The sequence below is a fragment of the Saccopteryx leptura genome, chromosome 1 (genome assembly GCF_036850995.1).
Source record: "Saccopteryx leptura isolate mSacLep1 chromosome 1, mSacLep1_pri_phased_curated, whole genome shotgun sequence".
In the NCBI taxonomy this organism is placed as follows: Eukaryota; Metazoa; Chordata; class Mammalia; order Chiroptera; family Emballonuridae; genus Saccopteryx; species Saccopteryx leptura.
The window spans coordinates 97,924,376-97,940,911 of NC_089503.1; the positions used below are offsets into that span (position 1 = coordinate 97,924,376).

At 46.8% G+C, this 16,536-nt stretch overlaps 1 protein-coding gene across 1 annotated transcript; it reads left to right on the forward strand.

Annotated features, from left to right (window-relative positions):
• Positions 1-10,940: 10,940 nt before the first annotated feature.
• THY1 (Thy-1 cell surface antigen) lies at positions 10,941-16,067 on the forward strand. The gene is made up of 4 exons (XM_066371668.1): positions 10,941-11,025; positions 13,476-13,536; positions 13,984-14,319; positions 14,835-16,067. The coding sequence occupies exons 2-4, from the start codon at positions 13,500-13,502 to the stop codon at positions 14,945-14,947; spliced, it is 486 nt and encodes a 161-aa protein (XP_066227765.1). The 5' UTR covers positions 10,941-11,025; positions 13,476-13,499; the 3' UTR covers positions 14,948-16,067.
• Positions 16,068-16,536: the final 469 nt, after the last annotated feature.

Consider the following 16,536-nt stretch of genomic DNA (forward strand, 5'->3'; position numbering starts at 1 on the left):
ACCCAAGGTCGCTGGCTCCAACAAGGGGCTACTCGGTCTGCTGAAGGCCCACGGTCAAGGCACATATGAGAAAGCAATCAATGAACAACTAAGGTGCTGCAACGCGCAATGAAAAACTAATGATTGATGTTTCTCATCTCTCTCCATTCCTGTCTGTCTGTCCCTGTCTATCCCTCTCTCTGACTCACTCTCTGTCTCTGTAAAAAGAAAAAAAAAAGAAAAGAAAAAAAAAAAAAGAACAGAGGTTCAAAATGGCTGAGGAAACTAAGAGATTTCTGTGACAACATGAAGTGAAACAACATCTGCATCATAGGGGTTCCTAAAGGAGAAGAGAAGGAATAAGGGATAGAAAATTTGTTTGAAAAATCATAGCTGAAAACTTCCCTAAATTGATCAAGGAAAAATTCACAGAAGTTCAAGAAGCACAAAGAGTCCCATTAAAGATGAACCCAAAGAAGCCCACACCAAGATACATCATAACTAAAATACCAAAAATAAGAAACAAAGAAAGAATACTAAGAGCTTCAAGAGAAAAGCAATTAATTACCTACAAAGGAACCCCCATAAAGCTGACATCTGACTTCTGAACAGAAACACTTCAGGCCAGAAGGGATTGGCTAGAAATATTCAAAGTGATGCAAAACAAGAATGTATAACCAAGACTACTCTATCCAGCAAGGTTATCATTTAAAATTGAAGGAAAAATAAAGAGCTTCTCAGACCAAAAAAAAAAAAAAAAGAAAGAAAAAGGCTTAATGTGTTCATTATCACCAAATCAATATTGCAAGAAATGCTCAAGGGTCTACTATAAGAAGAAGAAAGTAATAAAGAAATTGCAAGAAAGAGGATTATAGGTTTAAATAATAAAATTGTCGATAAATAAATACATACCTTAGATGTAAATGGGTTAAATGCTCCAATCAAAAGACATAGGGTAGCTGAATGGATAAGAAAACAAGACCCATATAAATGCTGTCTATAAGAGATCCACCTCAGAACAAAAGATACATATAGACTGAAAGCAAAGGGATGGGAAAAAAACATTCCATACAAATAGAAATAAAAAGAGAGTTAGGTAGCAATATAGGGGGTCATTGGGTTACAAAGCAGTTCAATTCCTACAACAGTGATGTAACCTAAATTTGGGTGAAAGTCGAAACACACCATAGCCTCTGTCACCTAACCTAACATAGTTTAATATCATAATCTAGAACAGGGGTCCCCAACTTTTTACACAAGGGGTCAGTTCACTGTCCCTCAGACTGTTGGAGGACTGTCACATACAGTACTCCTCTCACTGACCACCAATGAAAGAGGTGCCCCTTCCGGAAGTGCAGTGGGGGGCTGAATAAATGGCCTCAGGGGGCCGCATGCAGCCCATGGGCTATAGTCTGGGGATGCCTGATCTAGAATATAAAAACACAACTAAGCCACAAAAAAGAAAAAGAACATAAATATATTGTACTTTACACTGTACCATGTATTCTTCCACTACATACAACCAAACTAGTTCTCCTATTCAGTCCATGAGTATGACACTAATGGCATAAGCCGAAACACTCATGTCTCAATTATTTTAGGTTTTTATGATAATGAGCGTCGTAAACTTGAAACGTCATATGTCAAGACTGTCACAACCCAAGGACCCCCTGCACTTATATTTGACAAAATAGTCTTTAGAACAAATGCTATAGAAAGAGACAAGAAGGTAACTACATATTGATAAAAGGAACAATCCAACAAGAGAATACACCCAATATAGGAGCACTTAAATATATAAAGCAGATTTTGATGGACATAAAAGGAGAAATTGACAGTAATACACTAATAGTAGGGAATTTCAACACCCCACTAACATCAATGAATAGATCCTCCAGACAGAATATCAACAAAGAAACAGCAACTATAAACGCTAGATCAACTGGATTTAATTTTTATCTTCAGAACATTTTACCCCAAAGCAGAAGAATATACATTCTTTTCAAGTGCTCATGGTACATTTTCTAGAGTAGACCACATGCTAAGACACAAAACAAGTCTCAATAAATTTAAGAAGATTGAAATCATATCAAGCATCTTCTCTGAACACAATGGCATGAGACTAGAAATCAACTACAATAGAAAAACTAAAAAACATTCAAACGCTTGGAGGCTGAATGACATATTATTAACTAACAAATGAGTTAACAATGAGGTCAGGGAAAAAATCAAAAATTTCCTTGAAACAAATGAAAATGAACATACAACAACCCAAAATCAATGGGACACAACAAAAGCAGTCCTGAGAGGGACAATTTATAGCATTATAGGCATACCTTAAGAAACAAAAAAAGGCCTGACCAGGCAGTGGTGCAGTGGATAGAGTATCAAACTGGGACACAGAGGACCCAGGTTCAAAACCCTGAGGTCACCAGCTTGAGCACGGGCTCATCTGGTTTGAGCAAGGCTCACCAGCTTGAACCCAAGGTCACTCGCTGGCTTGAGCAAGGCATCACTTGGTCTGCTGTAGCCCCCCGATCAAGGCACATATGAGAAAGCAATCAATGAACAACTAAGGTGCCATAATGAAGAACTGATGCTTCTCATCTCTCTCCCTTCCTGTCTGTCTGTCCCTATATGTCCCTCTTTCTGTCTCTCTCTCTCTGTCTCTATCACACACAAAAAAGAAGCAGCAAGAAAAACCTCAAATAAACAATCTAAAAGAACAACAAACAGGGCCCTGGCCGGTTGGCTCAGCGGTAGAGCGTCGGCCTAGCGTGCGGAGGACCCGGGTTCGATTCCCGGCCAGGGCACACAGGAGAAGCGCCCATTTGCTTCTCCACCCCTCCGCCGCACTTTCCTCTCTGTCTCTCTCTTCCCCTCCCGCAGCCAAGGCTCCATTGGAGCAAAGATGGCCCCGGCGCTGGGGATGGCTCTGTGGCCTCTGCCCCAGGCGCTAGAGTGGCTCTGGTCGCAATATGGCGACGCCCAGGATGGGCAGAGCATCGCCCCCTGGTGGGCAGAGCGTCGCCCCATGGTGGGCGTGCCGGGTGGATCCCGGTCGGGCGCAGGCGGGAGTCTGTCTGACTGTCTCTCCCCGTTTCCAGCTTCAGAAAAATGAAAAAAAAAAAAAAAAAAAAAAAGAACAACAAACAAAGCCGAGAGGAAGTAGAAGAAAGGATATAATAAAGATCAGAGCAGAAATAAATGACATAGAGGTTAAAAAAAAAAAAAGATCAATGAAACCAATAGCTTGTTCTTTGAAAAGGTAAACAAGATTGACAAACTTTTAACCAGACTCATCAAGAAGAGACCCCAAGTAAATAAAAATATAAATGAAATAGAAGAAATAACAACTGACATCACAAAAATACAAAGAATTGTAAGAAAATACTATGAAGAACTATATGCCAAAAAATTAGACAACTGGGGTAAAATGGATAAATTCCTAGAAATATATAATCTTCTAAAACTGAATATGGAAGAATCAGAAAACCTGAGCAAAATGATTACAACAAATAAAATTGAAACAGTTATCAAAAAACTCCCAGCAAACAAAAGTCCTAGACCAGATGGCTTCACAAGTGAATTTTACCTAACATTCAAAGAAGAATTGGTCCTGGCCAGTTGGCTCTGTGGTAGAGTGTTGGCCTGGCCTGTAGAAGTCCCAGGTTCGATTCCTGATCAGGGCACACAAGAGAAGCGACTGTGTGCTTCTCCACCCCTCCCCACACACACACTCTCTCTCTCTCTTTATCTCTCTCTCTCTCTCTCTCTCTTCCCTTCCCAGAGCCATGGCTCAATTGGTTTGAGCACATAGGCCCTGGGCGCTGAGGATGGCTCCATGGCCTCTGCCTCAGGCGCTAAGATAGCTCAGTTGCCAAGCAACAGAGTTGAGGTCCAGCTGGGCAGAGTACCACCTGATAGGGGCTTGCCTGGTTGATCTGTCAGGGTACATGTGGGAGTCTGTCTCTACCACCTCATCTCTCACTTAATTAAAAAAAAAAAAAGGAAAAAGAAATAAAAAGAAAAAACAAAAAGGAATTAACACCCAGTCTTCTTCTCAAGGTATACCAAAAGATTCAAGAGGAGAGAAAACTTCCAAGCTCATTTTATGAGGCAAGGATTATCATAATTCTAAAGCCAGGTAAAGACACTAAAAAGAAAGAAAACTATAGGCCAATAGCCCTGATGAACATAGATGCTAAAATTCTCAACAAAATATTAGCAAACCAGATCCCAGTAACACATTAAAAGATCATACATTTTGATCAAGTGGGGTTTATTCTGGAGGCCAAGGCTGGTACAATATTCACAAATCAATAAACATGATTCATCACATAAACAAAATAATGGATAAAATTACATGATCATATCAATAGATGCAGAAAAAGCATTTGATAAAATCCAGCACCCATTTATGATCAAAACTCTCAGCAAAGTGGGAATACAGAGAACATACCTCAACATAATAAAAGCCATCTATGACAAACCCACAGCCAACATCATACTCAATGGGCAAAAATTAAAAGCACTCCTCTTAAGATAAGGAATAAGACAAGAGTGTCCCCTTTCACCACTCTTATTCAACAAGATAATTAATCAAATAATTAAAAGTCATTATTGTTCTAGGTACAATGTTCTAGACACAGGGCAAGACTCTGGGAATACAAAGATCAAAAGAGCACAGTCTCTGCCTTTCAAGGCTTGTCTGATGGCAAGGACAGAAATGGTATATAGATAATTGGGGGGGAAAGTAGTATAAGAGCAGAGTTAACGATGTATATAGAGCATTGTGGGAGCCCAAACGAGGGGCAAATGATGACCCAGTCTGTCAGAGAGGCCTTGGAGGACTTGAGGCATGAACTGAGTCTTTACAGATGAATGGGGGTCACCCAGGTGTGGTAGATTGTTACATTAGTGATCTCTAATGTATCCGTGCCTTTTGTGTGGTCCCCTTCAACATTGATTCTGGGCTTGGCCATGTACCTTGCTCTGGGTTATAGCAAATATGATGAAGAAGCTTGACAAGTGTGTGCACATTGGATATGCCTTCTTGAAATTCAGTTGCCATCTGAGGAAGTTTGAGGTAGCCACATGGAGAACTGAAGAGCCTATTTATATCAACCACCATTTGGAATCAACTAGTCCCTGGTTCATCTGCCACATGGTCACAAGAGTATGTGTAATTTCAACTGATGCCACACAAAATAGAAATAGAACCATCTTGGATAAGCTTACTTATCCATGATTAATTAATCCATGAGTAAAGTCTTTAAATTAAATGTTAAAAATTATATCTTCATCATTGCTCTGTCCTCTCACCTTCAATCCTCCATTCTATGAGATAACATTTATTTTTGTCACATTCTTTTTTTTTTTAAGTGAGAGGAGGGGAGATAGTGAGACAGATTCCTGCTGGCTCCTTGACTGGATCCACCCGGCAACACTGTCTGGGACCAATGCTGGAATCGACTGAGCTATCCTCAGTGCCTGGGGCCAACGCTCAAACCAATCAAGACACTGGCTGCAGGAGTGGAAGAGGGAGAGAAGGGGGAGAGGGAGGAGAAGAGAAGCAAATGGTCACTTCACTTGTGTACCCCGACCAGGAATCAAATCCGATGTCCCATACGCCAGGCCAAGGCTCTAACCACTGAGCCACTGGCCAGGGCCTATTTTTGTTATATTCTTCATCCAAGCATGCAGTTCTTCAGGGTGATCTCACTCAGGGAGTTGACTTCAACTAGAGATAAGAGAGACAACAAAGTGTAGAGCAGTGGTTCCAAGATTTTTTTTTAATTTTATAGATTAGTCACATTTCCAAAGAAGTTTGAGGATCAACAGAAAATTATCAATTTTCTTCTTTTTTTTTCTTTTGCCTAGCAAGGACATTAAAAACACATATCGCCTGACCAGGTGATAGCACAGTGGATAGAGCATCAGACTGGGACGCGGAGGACCCAGGTTCGAAACCCAAGGTCGCCAGCTTGAGCGAGGGCTCATCTGGTTTGAGCAAAGCTCACCAGCTTAAACCCAAGGTCGCTGGTTTGAGCAAGGGGTCACTTAGTTTGCTATAGTACCCCAGCCAAAGCACATATGAGAAAGTAATCAATGAACAACTAAGGTGACGCAATGAAGAATTGATGCTTCTCATCTCTCTCCCTTCCTGTCTGTCTGTCACTATCTATCCCTCTCTCTGACTCTCTCTGTGTCTCTGTCAAAAAAAACCCATGTATCATCTATCACCACCACTTCAAAAAATCAGAAAGGTATAACCTTACAATGAAAACATATACCTTCCCAAGGAAGGGAAGGTATGTGGCATAAGGCCTCAATTGGCCCAAAATTAGGATTCAATAGTATGTGTTTTCTTTTTTTTTCTTTTTTTTAAATAAATTTTTATTAATGTTAATTGGGTGACATTAATAAATCAGGGTACATATATTCAAAGAAAACATGTCCAGGTTATCTTGTCATTCAATTATGTTGCATACCCAATGCCCAGTCAGATTGTCCTCTGTCACCTTCTATCTAGTTTTCTTTGTGCCCCTCCCCCTCCCCATTCCCCTCTCCCTCCTTCCCTCCCCCCACTCCCATAACCACCACACTCTTGTCCATGTCTCTTAGTCTCGTTTTTATGTCCCACCAATGTATGGAATCATGTAGTTCTTGGTTTTTTCTGATTTACTAATTTCACTCCATATAATGTTATCAAGATCCCACCATTTTGTTGTAAATGATCCAATGTCATCATTTCTTATGGCTGAGTAGTATTCCATAGTGTATATGTGCCACATCTTCTTTATCCAGTTATCTATTGAAGGGCTTTTTGGTTGTTTCCATGTCTTGGCCACTGTGAACAATGCTGCAATGAACATGGGGCTACATGTGTCTTTACGTATCAATGTTTCTGAGTTTTGGGGGTATATACCTAATAGAGGGATTGCTGGGTCATAAGGTAGTTCTATTTTCAGTGTTTTGAGAAACCACCATACTTTCTTCCATAATGGTTGTGTATGTATTTTCTGATAGCTAACAAAAATGGAAGGCGGCAGAACATCGGCCCAGCGTGTGGAAGTCCCAGGTTTGATTCCCGGCCAGGGCACACAGGAAAAGCGCCCATCTGGTTCTCTACCCTTCCCCCTCTCCTTCCTCTCTGTCTCTCTTTTCCCCTCCCTCAGCCAAGGCTCCGTTGGAGCAAAATTGGCCTGGGCACTGAGGACAGCTCCATGGCCTCCACCTCAGGTGCTAGAATGGCTCCGGCCACAACGGAGCAACACCCAGATGGGCAGAGCATTGCTCCCTGGTGGGCATGCCGGGTGAATCCCTGTCAGGTGCATGCAGGAGTCTGTCTCTCTCTGCCGTCTTTCTTCTAACTTTGGAAAAATACAAAAAAAAAAAAAAAAAGGAAAGCTTCAAGTGGCCTAACCACAAGTTCTCCTTTTCAATCCTCCCTTATCACAGGGACCAGGCATAGCTTCTGATTTTCCCTTAGAAGTGGGCTTCAGTTCCCTGCCAGCCTACAGAGTTATTCAAACAAACCCATGACATCTTCCCATGGAGGACAGGGCCATCCTACCCTTTAGATACTACCAAGTCTGCCTCCCACAGCTCCTAGTTGTTTACTCTGTTCCCAACTGTGACTCCTATGTGGCCCTACATAGTGTGTGGTGTCCTCCTCTGTACTGTGAGTATATGTGACTAATAAATTGCTGTTGATCTCATCATCTAGTGTCAGATGTCATGTGTTCAGCCATTTCCAAAACCCTAGAATGGGAATCCCTCCCTCATCAATAAGTGATAAAGAAGTGATCAGACAAAGGTGGCAACCTAACAGCTGTGTTCAGATTATCCTACATTGTCCTTGTTTTTCTTATTTCACCTTAAACCAGTGTGATCAGTCTAGCAGAAGTTGGAAGATCCACCTTGGGAGCAGTGGAGAGCACTGTATGTGGAGTCAGGCGATCTGGGATCTAGCTATTCCTGGCTGTGCACCAAAGTACTTGTCTGGCCTTTGACAAATCATTAGCCTTCTTGGTTCTCAGTTTCCAGCTCTAAAATGGTGGGATGGCTTCTGTCACCTTTGTGATTCTATAAAGAACAATCTGATAAAATCAGTAAACAAGAAGAGTGAATAGCTAGTATTCCCTTAGTCATCCTAAAGGAACATGCACGTTTAGAGGACTTTCCATCTTATGTGCCTCTACCTGGAGCAAATGGAGATGATGGGAGAAGAAAGATCTAAGGGACCAATAGGGCAGCCACAGTCTGTCAGGAAACTGTGCCTTGGGGAGAAACCTCTAAACCAGTCCTGCTTTCAGCACTTTGATCCTGTCACATTAGTGAATGGGAATGTTTAAATCTTCTCCCCTTCACCATCATGTTCCTGGATCATCTCATTTAAGTCATTAATTCATTCCAGCCAGAGACTGTACTTTAGCAGTCATGCAATTGCCACTTTCTGTAGAGCCTACACTCTCTCCCTTCCTGAAATAAAGTACCTGGGGACCCAGAAAGTAGGCCAGGTTCTCATAACCTTATCAAAATAGCACAGCTAGGCCTTCCACCCAGCAACACTCAGCGACTGGGCTGTAGAGTGGAAAACAGAGCACACAGGGTCTCGGCCGGCCAGAACCCAGATGTCTTATATAGTTTAGGGGCCTCTGGGTATCCTCATGTCCTGCCAAAAAAAGAAACTGTCTCCAACCCCTGTCACTCACACACACACACACACACACACACACACACACACACACACGACAGAAAGAGAGAAAGAGAGCTAAAGCAATTGTGGTCTGATAGGATAGGAAAGATCCCTGGACATAGACTCATAGAGCTGTTAACCGGGGAGGGGGGGGGGAGCACTGCATGGAATGACAGGAAGGAGGCCAGAGTGTTTGGAATGCAGCAAGACAAATGGGAAAGATGAGGTGGCGGTGGAGGTGGGCAGCTTTAACCCTACAGACAATGAGAAGCCCAGTAGAGAAGTCCATTGTGAAGAGAATGGTCTTATACCAGACCAGTGTTCTGCAGTCCCCAGACCCTGAGGAGCTGTGAAAAGTGCAGACTCAGGTAGCTCTACAGCTAGACTAGGGAGATCTCAAGTGGGCAGGGGCAGCTGCAATAAAGTGTCCCCCTGGGGGGGGGGGGACTTCTGTTGTTTAACAGAATAAATGGCCCTGGGATTCAACCACCATGAGTCTATTTGTTAGAAAATTCCATCACTCTAAATGCTGCAATGCCATCTAATCTCCACTTGCTAGCCCAGAAATGGCTTCCAACAGTGCCATTAGAGTAAGAGAACCCGCAGCAAAGGTGCCAAGGCTGATTTCAATAAAGAAACAGAATGGGCAAGCAGATGGCAGGGAGGCAAGGCCAGCCCACAGGATGTCCTGACCAGAATTCAAAAAGTAGCCATGAGAATGCAAATAAATGAAATAATCCTTTGTTCAAAAAGTACCCCTCACCTGTGGGTGGGAGAGACAAGTTATCAGCACTGGCTATAAAAAAAAAAACAAAAACACAAGATCTTCTGGTAACCTCAAATTGACGGGGCTAGCACCAGGTGCTCCAGGAGATTAAAAGCTTGGTCTCTGCTATTCCTTTCTAGTCGGTCCCATCCCCCCTAACCTCACAGTTCCACAAACTCCCCTCCCACTGGGCTAAGATGCAGCAGTGGAGTGGTTCAGCCCTGAGGCTTTGGGTTCCTCAGCCCAGGAAGGCTGCCAGCTCTCCTGCTTACCAGCCATGGCATGGGATGGAATGAACCCACAAGATTTGGTGGGGGGAGGACATGGACATGGATGTTGTAAGCCCAGCCCAGTGCTTGGTAGAAAACAGCACTCCTTCCTTCCCTTGGTCTGAAGACCAAACACACACAGTACTCATGGACTTGGAGGGTGGGGGTGGGGTGACAGGAGTACACAAAATCTAGAACCTTCTAGTTGCAGAGCAGAAACCGTCTGAAGGGCCGGGTGTTAGGATTGAGGAGGGGCAGGGTTGGGAACCTGGAAAAACCAGGGGCAGTGCCACCTTGCTTCCCAAGGACTGCTCCAAAATGGGAAAACACTCCATCAGCTTTTGGAAAAAGCCTGAAAAATTCCAACTCCAAAACCTCTCACTGGAGCCTCCTTAGGAGGTGAGCTCCCTGGAAAGGAAGCAAGGAAGTGAGCATGTCAGGTAGGAGAGACAGCAGGACAGGAAAAGGGGAAGGAAGGGAAAAGGGGGTTTATCTCACCCACTAAAGGAGGGAGTCAGCGGTCTTCAGGTCTGCAGTATCAAAATCACCAGCTGGCAAGACAGCATTGAAAAACACTGTATGTTAGTCCCAAAATCAAGGAAGGAGAGCCTTGAAACCCTATATGTTAGACTACGAAACAGGGAAACAAAGCTTTGAAACTAAGAGCATATAACTCCTAAGACCACAAGAGGCAGGGCCCTCACGCAGTGTCAAGTGCATATAGCTTTTAGTTAATAAACTGCTTGCTTTGCTTGAAAGCTGCACCCTGTCTCTTGCCTTAATTCATTCTCACTGAGCATGACAAGAAGGGAGGATGAAGAAGCCCCGTTGGACTTGGGCTTTCTCGGGTGACAAGCGCAGTGCCCAAGGGGACCGGTTGCTGGTCTCTGTCCTCCTCCCCTCCTGCCTTGGTTTTTCCATGGGTTACGAAGGCCTAGGCTAGGGGGTAAAGGGGGGTGGATAAGGCCTTAAAAGGGGAGTAATCACTGGGGGTAGCTGTGGGGGGACGGCCCCTGTGCTGCCCCACCGTGATCCCTGGGGTCACTGGTCGGACCTGTCGCTCCAGGGTGAGGTTTCCCTTCAGCAGCATACTGACCCTCTCCCACACCAATACTGAGTCGCCGTCTCCTCCCTCTGCGATCCTGTCTCGCTCCCCTTCAGCCTCTGATTGGCCGAGCCCCCGGGCCCTCCCTGCTCCTCCTCTCCCACCCCGGGTGAAAACTGCGGGCACCAGGCAGGGTGCAGCAACTGGAGGCGGCGTCTCGGAGTAGCTGCGGCAGCGGAGGCAGCGGAGGACCGGAGCGCAGGTGGGATCCTGAGCCAGGGAGGAACCCTGGGCGCAGGGATAGGCCCCAGGTGCCCATGCAAGCTTTCTCATCCCCAGGCTTCGAGAAACGGTCCGACGGCTCCTTCACAGGATGCAGTGCAGTGCTTGGGAAGGGGTCGGCTTTCCAGAAAGAGCCGGGAGCCGGGAGCCCGAGAGCAACTGCTACGGGGTGGGGGGGTGGGGGGGGTGGGGGGGTGGGGGGGTAATTCCTGGAGCTAGGTCAGTGGAGGAGAACTAGAAGGAGGGCGCTAAGGACAGCCTTGGGTTCTTCTCTCCACGGAGACGACCCCCAACCGAGCTCGCAAAGGCGAGTTGTTGGAGGGCGTTGAAATTGAGGGAAGAGAACAGATAATGGCAAGCTGGAGAAAACCTCTGCCCTGCGACCTCGCTGCGGGTGGGTGCGGGGCATCGGAGTAAACTGCAGTGCCGCGGGCGGGGACTGGGATGGAGGCTGGCAGACGGGGGAGGGGAGTACTGGAAAACTGTGGGTGGGGTGGGGGTAGGAAACCGCAATTGAGAAAGGGAGGATTGAAATACAAAAAGGAATAAGGGTGGGGCTCGTCGAACGGGGGCTGGAGAGGGCGGTATCACAGAGCTTCTCTGAGTTCTAGTCTGCAGAGACGCTAGGCAGAATAAATGGAAACCAGCTGTGCCTCCCCTACCGCTGTCTGCCTCTCCGCATTGGCTCTACAACCCCGCGCCAGGCCCAGCCCCATTTCCCTTTCTTGTTCTAACCGCACCTTCCGCTCTAGATCCCATAAATCCCAAACTCGCACCTCTCCTCCATAATTCGGTGTCCGCGAATCAACGCCAGAAGCTAACTCCCCTCCTCCAACAGCGCATCCAGATTCCTCTCGACAGTGGTCCGAGAGAGTATTAACTTTGGCCGCAGCCACCGCGGGACCCCAGTGGTGCCCGCCGCCGCAGGGCGAACGAAGCAGAAGCACCGCGCTGGAGACCCTGGCCTCTGCGCACACTCGCAGGCGCCCCTCCTGTGGCCTCAGAAAACAGATGCAATAGGAGAGCACTGTCACTCCCTCACAGACAACTGGGAACACCCTTAGTTGTGTGCCAAGTCCAGTCCTATCTGGGAGCATCTTAGCCACACACATGGTAGATATCATCCCTACCAACACAGTCACTAATAGGAGGGAAATTTGTGTGTAGATAGATCTCTTACAATGGAGCATAGTGCCAGATATTTACTTTTTTTTTTTAAAGATTTTATTTATTGAATTTAGAGAAAGGAGAGAGAGAAGGGGGTAGGGTAGAGTAGCGGGAAGCATCAACCTTTAGCAGTTGCTTCTTTTATGTGCCTTGACCAGGTAAGCCCAGAGTTTTGAACTGGCAACCTCTTAATTCCAGGTTGATGCTTTATCCACTATGCTACCACAGGCCAGGCTACCATTTTTCCTAATGACATTACAACCCTGTGGTTATCTAAAGCTCAGATTCATTCCTTCATTCAATATCCTTTGAGCATCTATGTGCATATATCTGTATGGTTATCTATATATATGTCCGGGAACTGTTTGGACAATAGGATTTTCTTCTAAATAAGAACTACGATGTCCCTAAATGCAGTTTTTGTTTAAAAGAGTTTTAGTTTTGCAAGATAAAGAGTTCTGTAGGGCACAATGTGCCCTTGGGCGATTTGTTCAGTGGTAGAGTGTCAAGCCAGCATGTAGATGTCCTGGGTTCGATTCCCAGTCAGGGTACACAGGAGAGGTGATCATTTGCTTCTTTACTGCTCCCCCTATCCTTCTCTCTGTCTCTCTCTCTCTTCCCCTCCCGCAGCCATGGCTCAATTGGTTCAAGCCCATTAGCCCCAGTCGCTGAGGATGGCTCCCTTGAGCCTCAGCCTGTAGTCCTAAAAATAGCTCAGTAGCAAGCATGGCCCCAGAAGGGCAGAGAATCAACCCCAGAGGGTCAGCAACTCATGTGGGAGTCTGTCTATCTCCCATCCTCTCACTTGGAAAAGAAGAAAAAAAAAAGAGTTCTGGAGATCGGTTGCACAATAAAAATAAATGGACTTAATACTGAACTATACACTTAAAAATGTTAAGATGGTAAATTTTGTGTTATGTGTATTTTACCACAGTTACAAAATAGTAAGCCTCTTGCCTTCCTGAAGGGAAAAGGAAATAGTAAAGTCACTTACTAGAGTCACCCAGCTATTAAGTGTTCAGCACAGACACACACCATTATAGGGTGTGTCCTCCCTCCCCCTCTTGCTTTCCCTGAAGGGGAAAGAACAAGGGACAGTGTCACATTCGCTGAGGAGTAGGAAGGGAAAGGGCTGTAGGGAAGGGCTTGGATGCCTGCTCTGGCAATTATGGCGTGTGTCCCATGGGCCCCCAGCCCTGGCAGTAAGTGTGGACACACCTGCCTCATCTCTTAACTGACTCCCATCCTGTTTCCCGCCCCTAGCTCCAGAACTGAGCTCTTGGGACCATGAACCCCGCCATCAGCATCGCTCTCCTGCTAACAGGTAGGTACCAGGCAAGGAGCAGGGCTAGGATTCCAAGTTCCTTGGCTTCCTTCCTCTCAGAGAAGCTTTCCTCCTCCCGACCTTGGGAGGTGCCGATGACTAAGGGAGAAAGGGTTCTTTTTCATCCTTAAGTCAGCTGAGCAACCTAGTTGATCTTCTGACTGCCTGAGGAGGTTTTTGCAAATATATTTCACAGAGCCTACCTATATTGTATTGGAATCTCCATATGAGAACCAGGAACCTACCTGATCAACTCCCCTGGGACCCATGACGAGAGTACATGAGGGAGAGAGGCTGGGGTCTGTAGCATGCCGGGGTGGGGAGAGGCACTCAGAGAGCAAATCCTGCTCCTTCCCTGGCCAGGCCCTTCTCCACTGTTAATGTGGGTGGGAGGCCTCTTGCTCTGCAGGTTTCCCCCTAACTCAGAGGGAGCACCTCTGATGCCAGTCTTGCAGGTGGCCAGTGGACAGAAGGTGACCACCCTGACAGCTTGTCTGAAGGACCAAAGCCTTCGTCTGGACTGCCAACATGAAAATAACACCAATGTGCCCATGCAGTATGAGTTCAGACTGACTCGTGATTCAAAGAAGTACGTGCTCTTTGGCAATGTGGGGGTCCCTAATCCCACATACCACTCCAGAACCAATTTTACCAGCGGAAACTACAACAAGGTCCTCCACTTATCTGGTTTCACCACCAAGGATGAAGGGATATACACCTGCGAACTCCGCCCTTCTAATCAGCCCCATACCGTCTTCAACAAGAATGTCTCTGTGCTCAGAGGTAAGGCAAGCCCCTGACAAGGTCAAGTGAGCTGAGAGAGGCAGGCTGGGGGGAAACGGGCTTGTACGGCTGGCAGTCCCCTTGGCTGGACAAAGAGAAGAGGGGTCCCATGAATTCTCTCCCCTCCCCCCAACTGCTGCCTGTGCCCTGAGGAATCACTGCCTTCATGTGAGTGGGGGAAAGGGTTAAGGGGACAGTCAGACAAGCAGAGTGGTGATCACTTAGCCTCCACAATCCTCCTTTTTCCCCACCTGGAAAACAGGGTTGACAGCAGCCCCCTCACCGACAGTTTTCTGGTGAGGGTGCTTACTAAAGATTTGATATGCTCGTTTGAGGGCTCAGAAACCTGTGAATGGGAAAGATGGTTGGTTCTATTGGACCAGATTGACCCTGGTTCCAGCTATTACCATGGCACCAGCCTCCCCAAGGAAATGCATCCTTATTCTGGGCCTGTGGCTACCTGAGTCCTGCTCTGCATTTCCGCTCTGCCCCTCTACCCTATTCTCTCTTCACAGACAAACTGGTCAAGTGTGAAGGCATGAGCCTGCTGATCCGGGACACGTCATGGTTGCTGCTGCCCCTGCTCTCCCTGCCCTTCCTGCAGGCCATGGATTACATCTCCCTGTGACTGGCTGGGCCATGGAAGACACAGAAAGCCACAAGGCCCAATCCAGAGATCCTCCTTCTCTGAGTCGGCTGACATCCTCCTCCTAGTCCCTCACACACCTCTGGGAAAATGGGGACCTCTCTTCATTTTTCATAAGTGTTGCATGCCATTACCTACCCACTCCCCACTGCCACCTCACACCTTCCCCACACACCACTGGCTTTTTGTCTTTTGTTCCAGAACTGTTTCTGTCTGGTTTGTTTATAATTTTTCCTTCCTTTTGGGGAGAGCTTGTGAAAAAGGAAGCCAGGGCTGGGGGCCCGATGGAGAGTGAAGGCATGGGAGGGGTTGTAGGACAGAGGAGTGCCGGTCCCTGGGGGTTCATCCTTGCCCTCTCAGACCAGCGGCCTGGGAAAGGCCTCAGTGAGGAGGAAGATGGGAGTATTTCAGCCTGGTGCATCCCTCAGCAGCCCCCCAGCTCCAGATTGAGGGCACCGACAAACGTTTGCGGTCTGTTGCATGAGATAAGACAAGAACTGAGCATCTTCAGCACAAACGCTGTCCTCTTCACAGGAGAAGTTCCCAAGAGGCCTTGGGCAAAGGGCCTGGTCCAGTGGATATGCAGATTCTGCCCAGTGAGCAGTGTTAATGGAAGGTTGGAGAGAGGGAGGGTCCGTCATCACTCCCTACCTAAGGAAGTTAAACATGGGAGCCTGTTGTCTCTCACTGCCTCCACCAGTAGTCGAGAGGGTGGCAGAGGAGCACAAGCTCCTCCCAGGCTGTCCCAAGTTCCAAAGAACTTCTGGAACATGGAGCTGGAAGCAGTCAGGCAGGCTGTAGGAAGCCCCCAAGCCATGCAGTGCGGCCCAAGTGTTTCTCCAGAAGGCTCTGTCGGTGCCTCAGACAGCCCCCGCCCTGCAAGCCGGCCTTCTCAAGGATCTGGCAGGGGGTGGGGGGGCAGGCTCAGGCAGGCTATGAAGTGAGACCTGTGAGTGGGACATGGCTTGAGAAGTGGCTTTTCCCAACACCCCTCTCCTCACCTAGCATCTGTCCTGTCCGGTGACTGTGCATAGTGCCACCATAGCTTATGACATCTTAGTAAAGAAAAAGAAACCTAAACAATAAAGTCGAGCTTCTGGAATCTGTCCTCCTGACTCTGCTTTGCCCCTGTCCCCAGACCTGCCACAGTCCTTTAGCCATAAGTCTAAGAGGTACAACCTGCCACCTCTTCCTCTCCTTCCTTGTTTCCATCAGCCCTTCTTCACCTGTGCCCCCAGGGGTAGACCAATGTATGCTGGACTTCTCGGAATGACTCTTAACATGATGCATTTGCCCAAATGAATGTTCCATCTCTGCAGACTCAACTGCCAATGTGTGGACCAAGCCACATGGCCCTGGCTCAAGAATATGCTAACAAGCACTAAAATGTGGAGTCTGCTTTTTCTTCCTAGATCTGGTACTTTTTGGGAACACCCTGTCAAATAAATGCTATGGAGAGGGCAAGTGGAGAAAGCAGGAGCAGGCATGGTGGGAGTGGCCCCCACCATCAAGGTGTGAGGACAGCATCTCTTACATCCAGCAAAGCCATGTAAAGGATGGGTGGGGGGAGA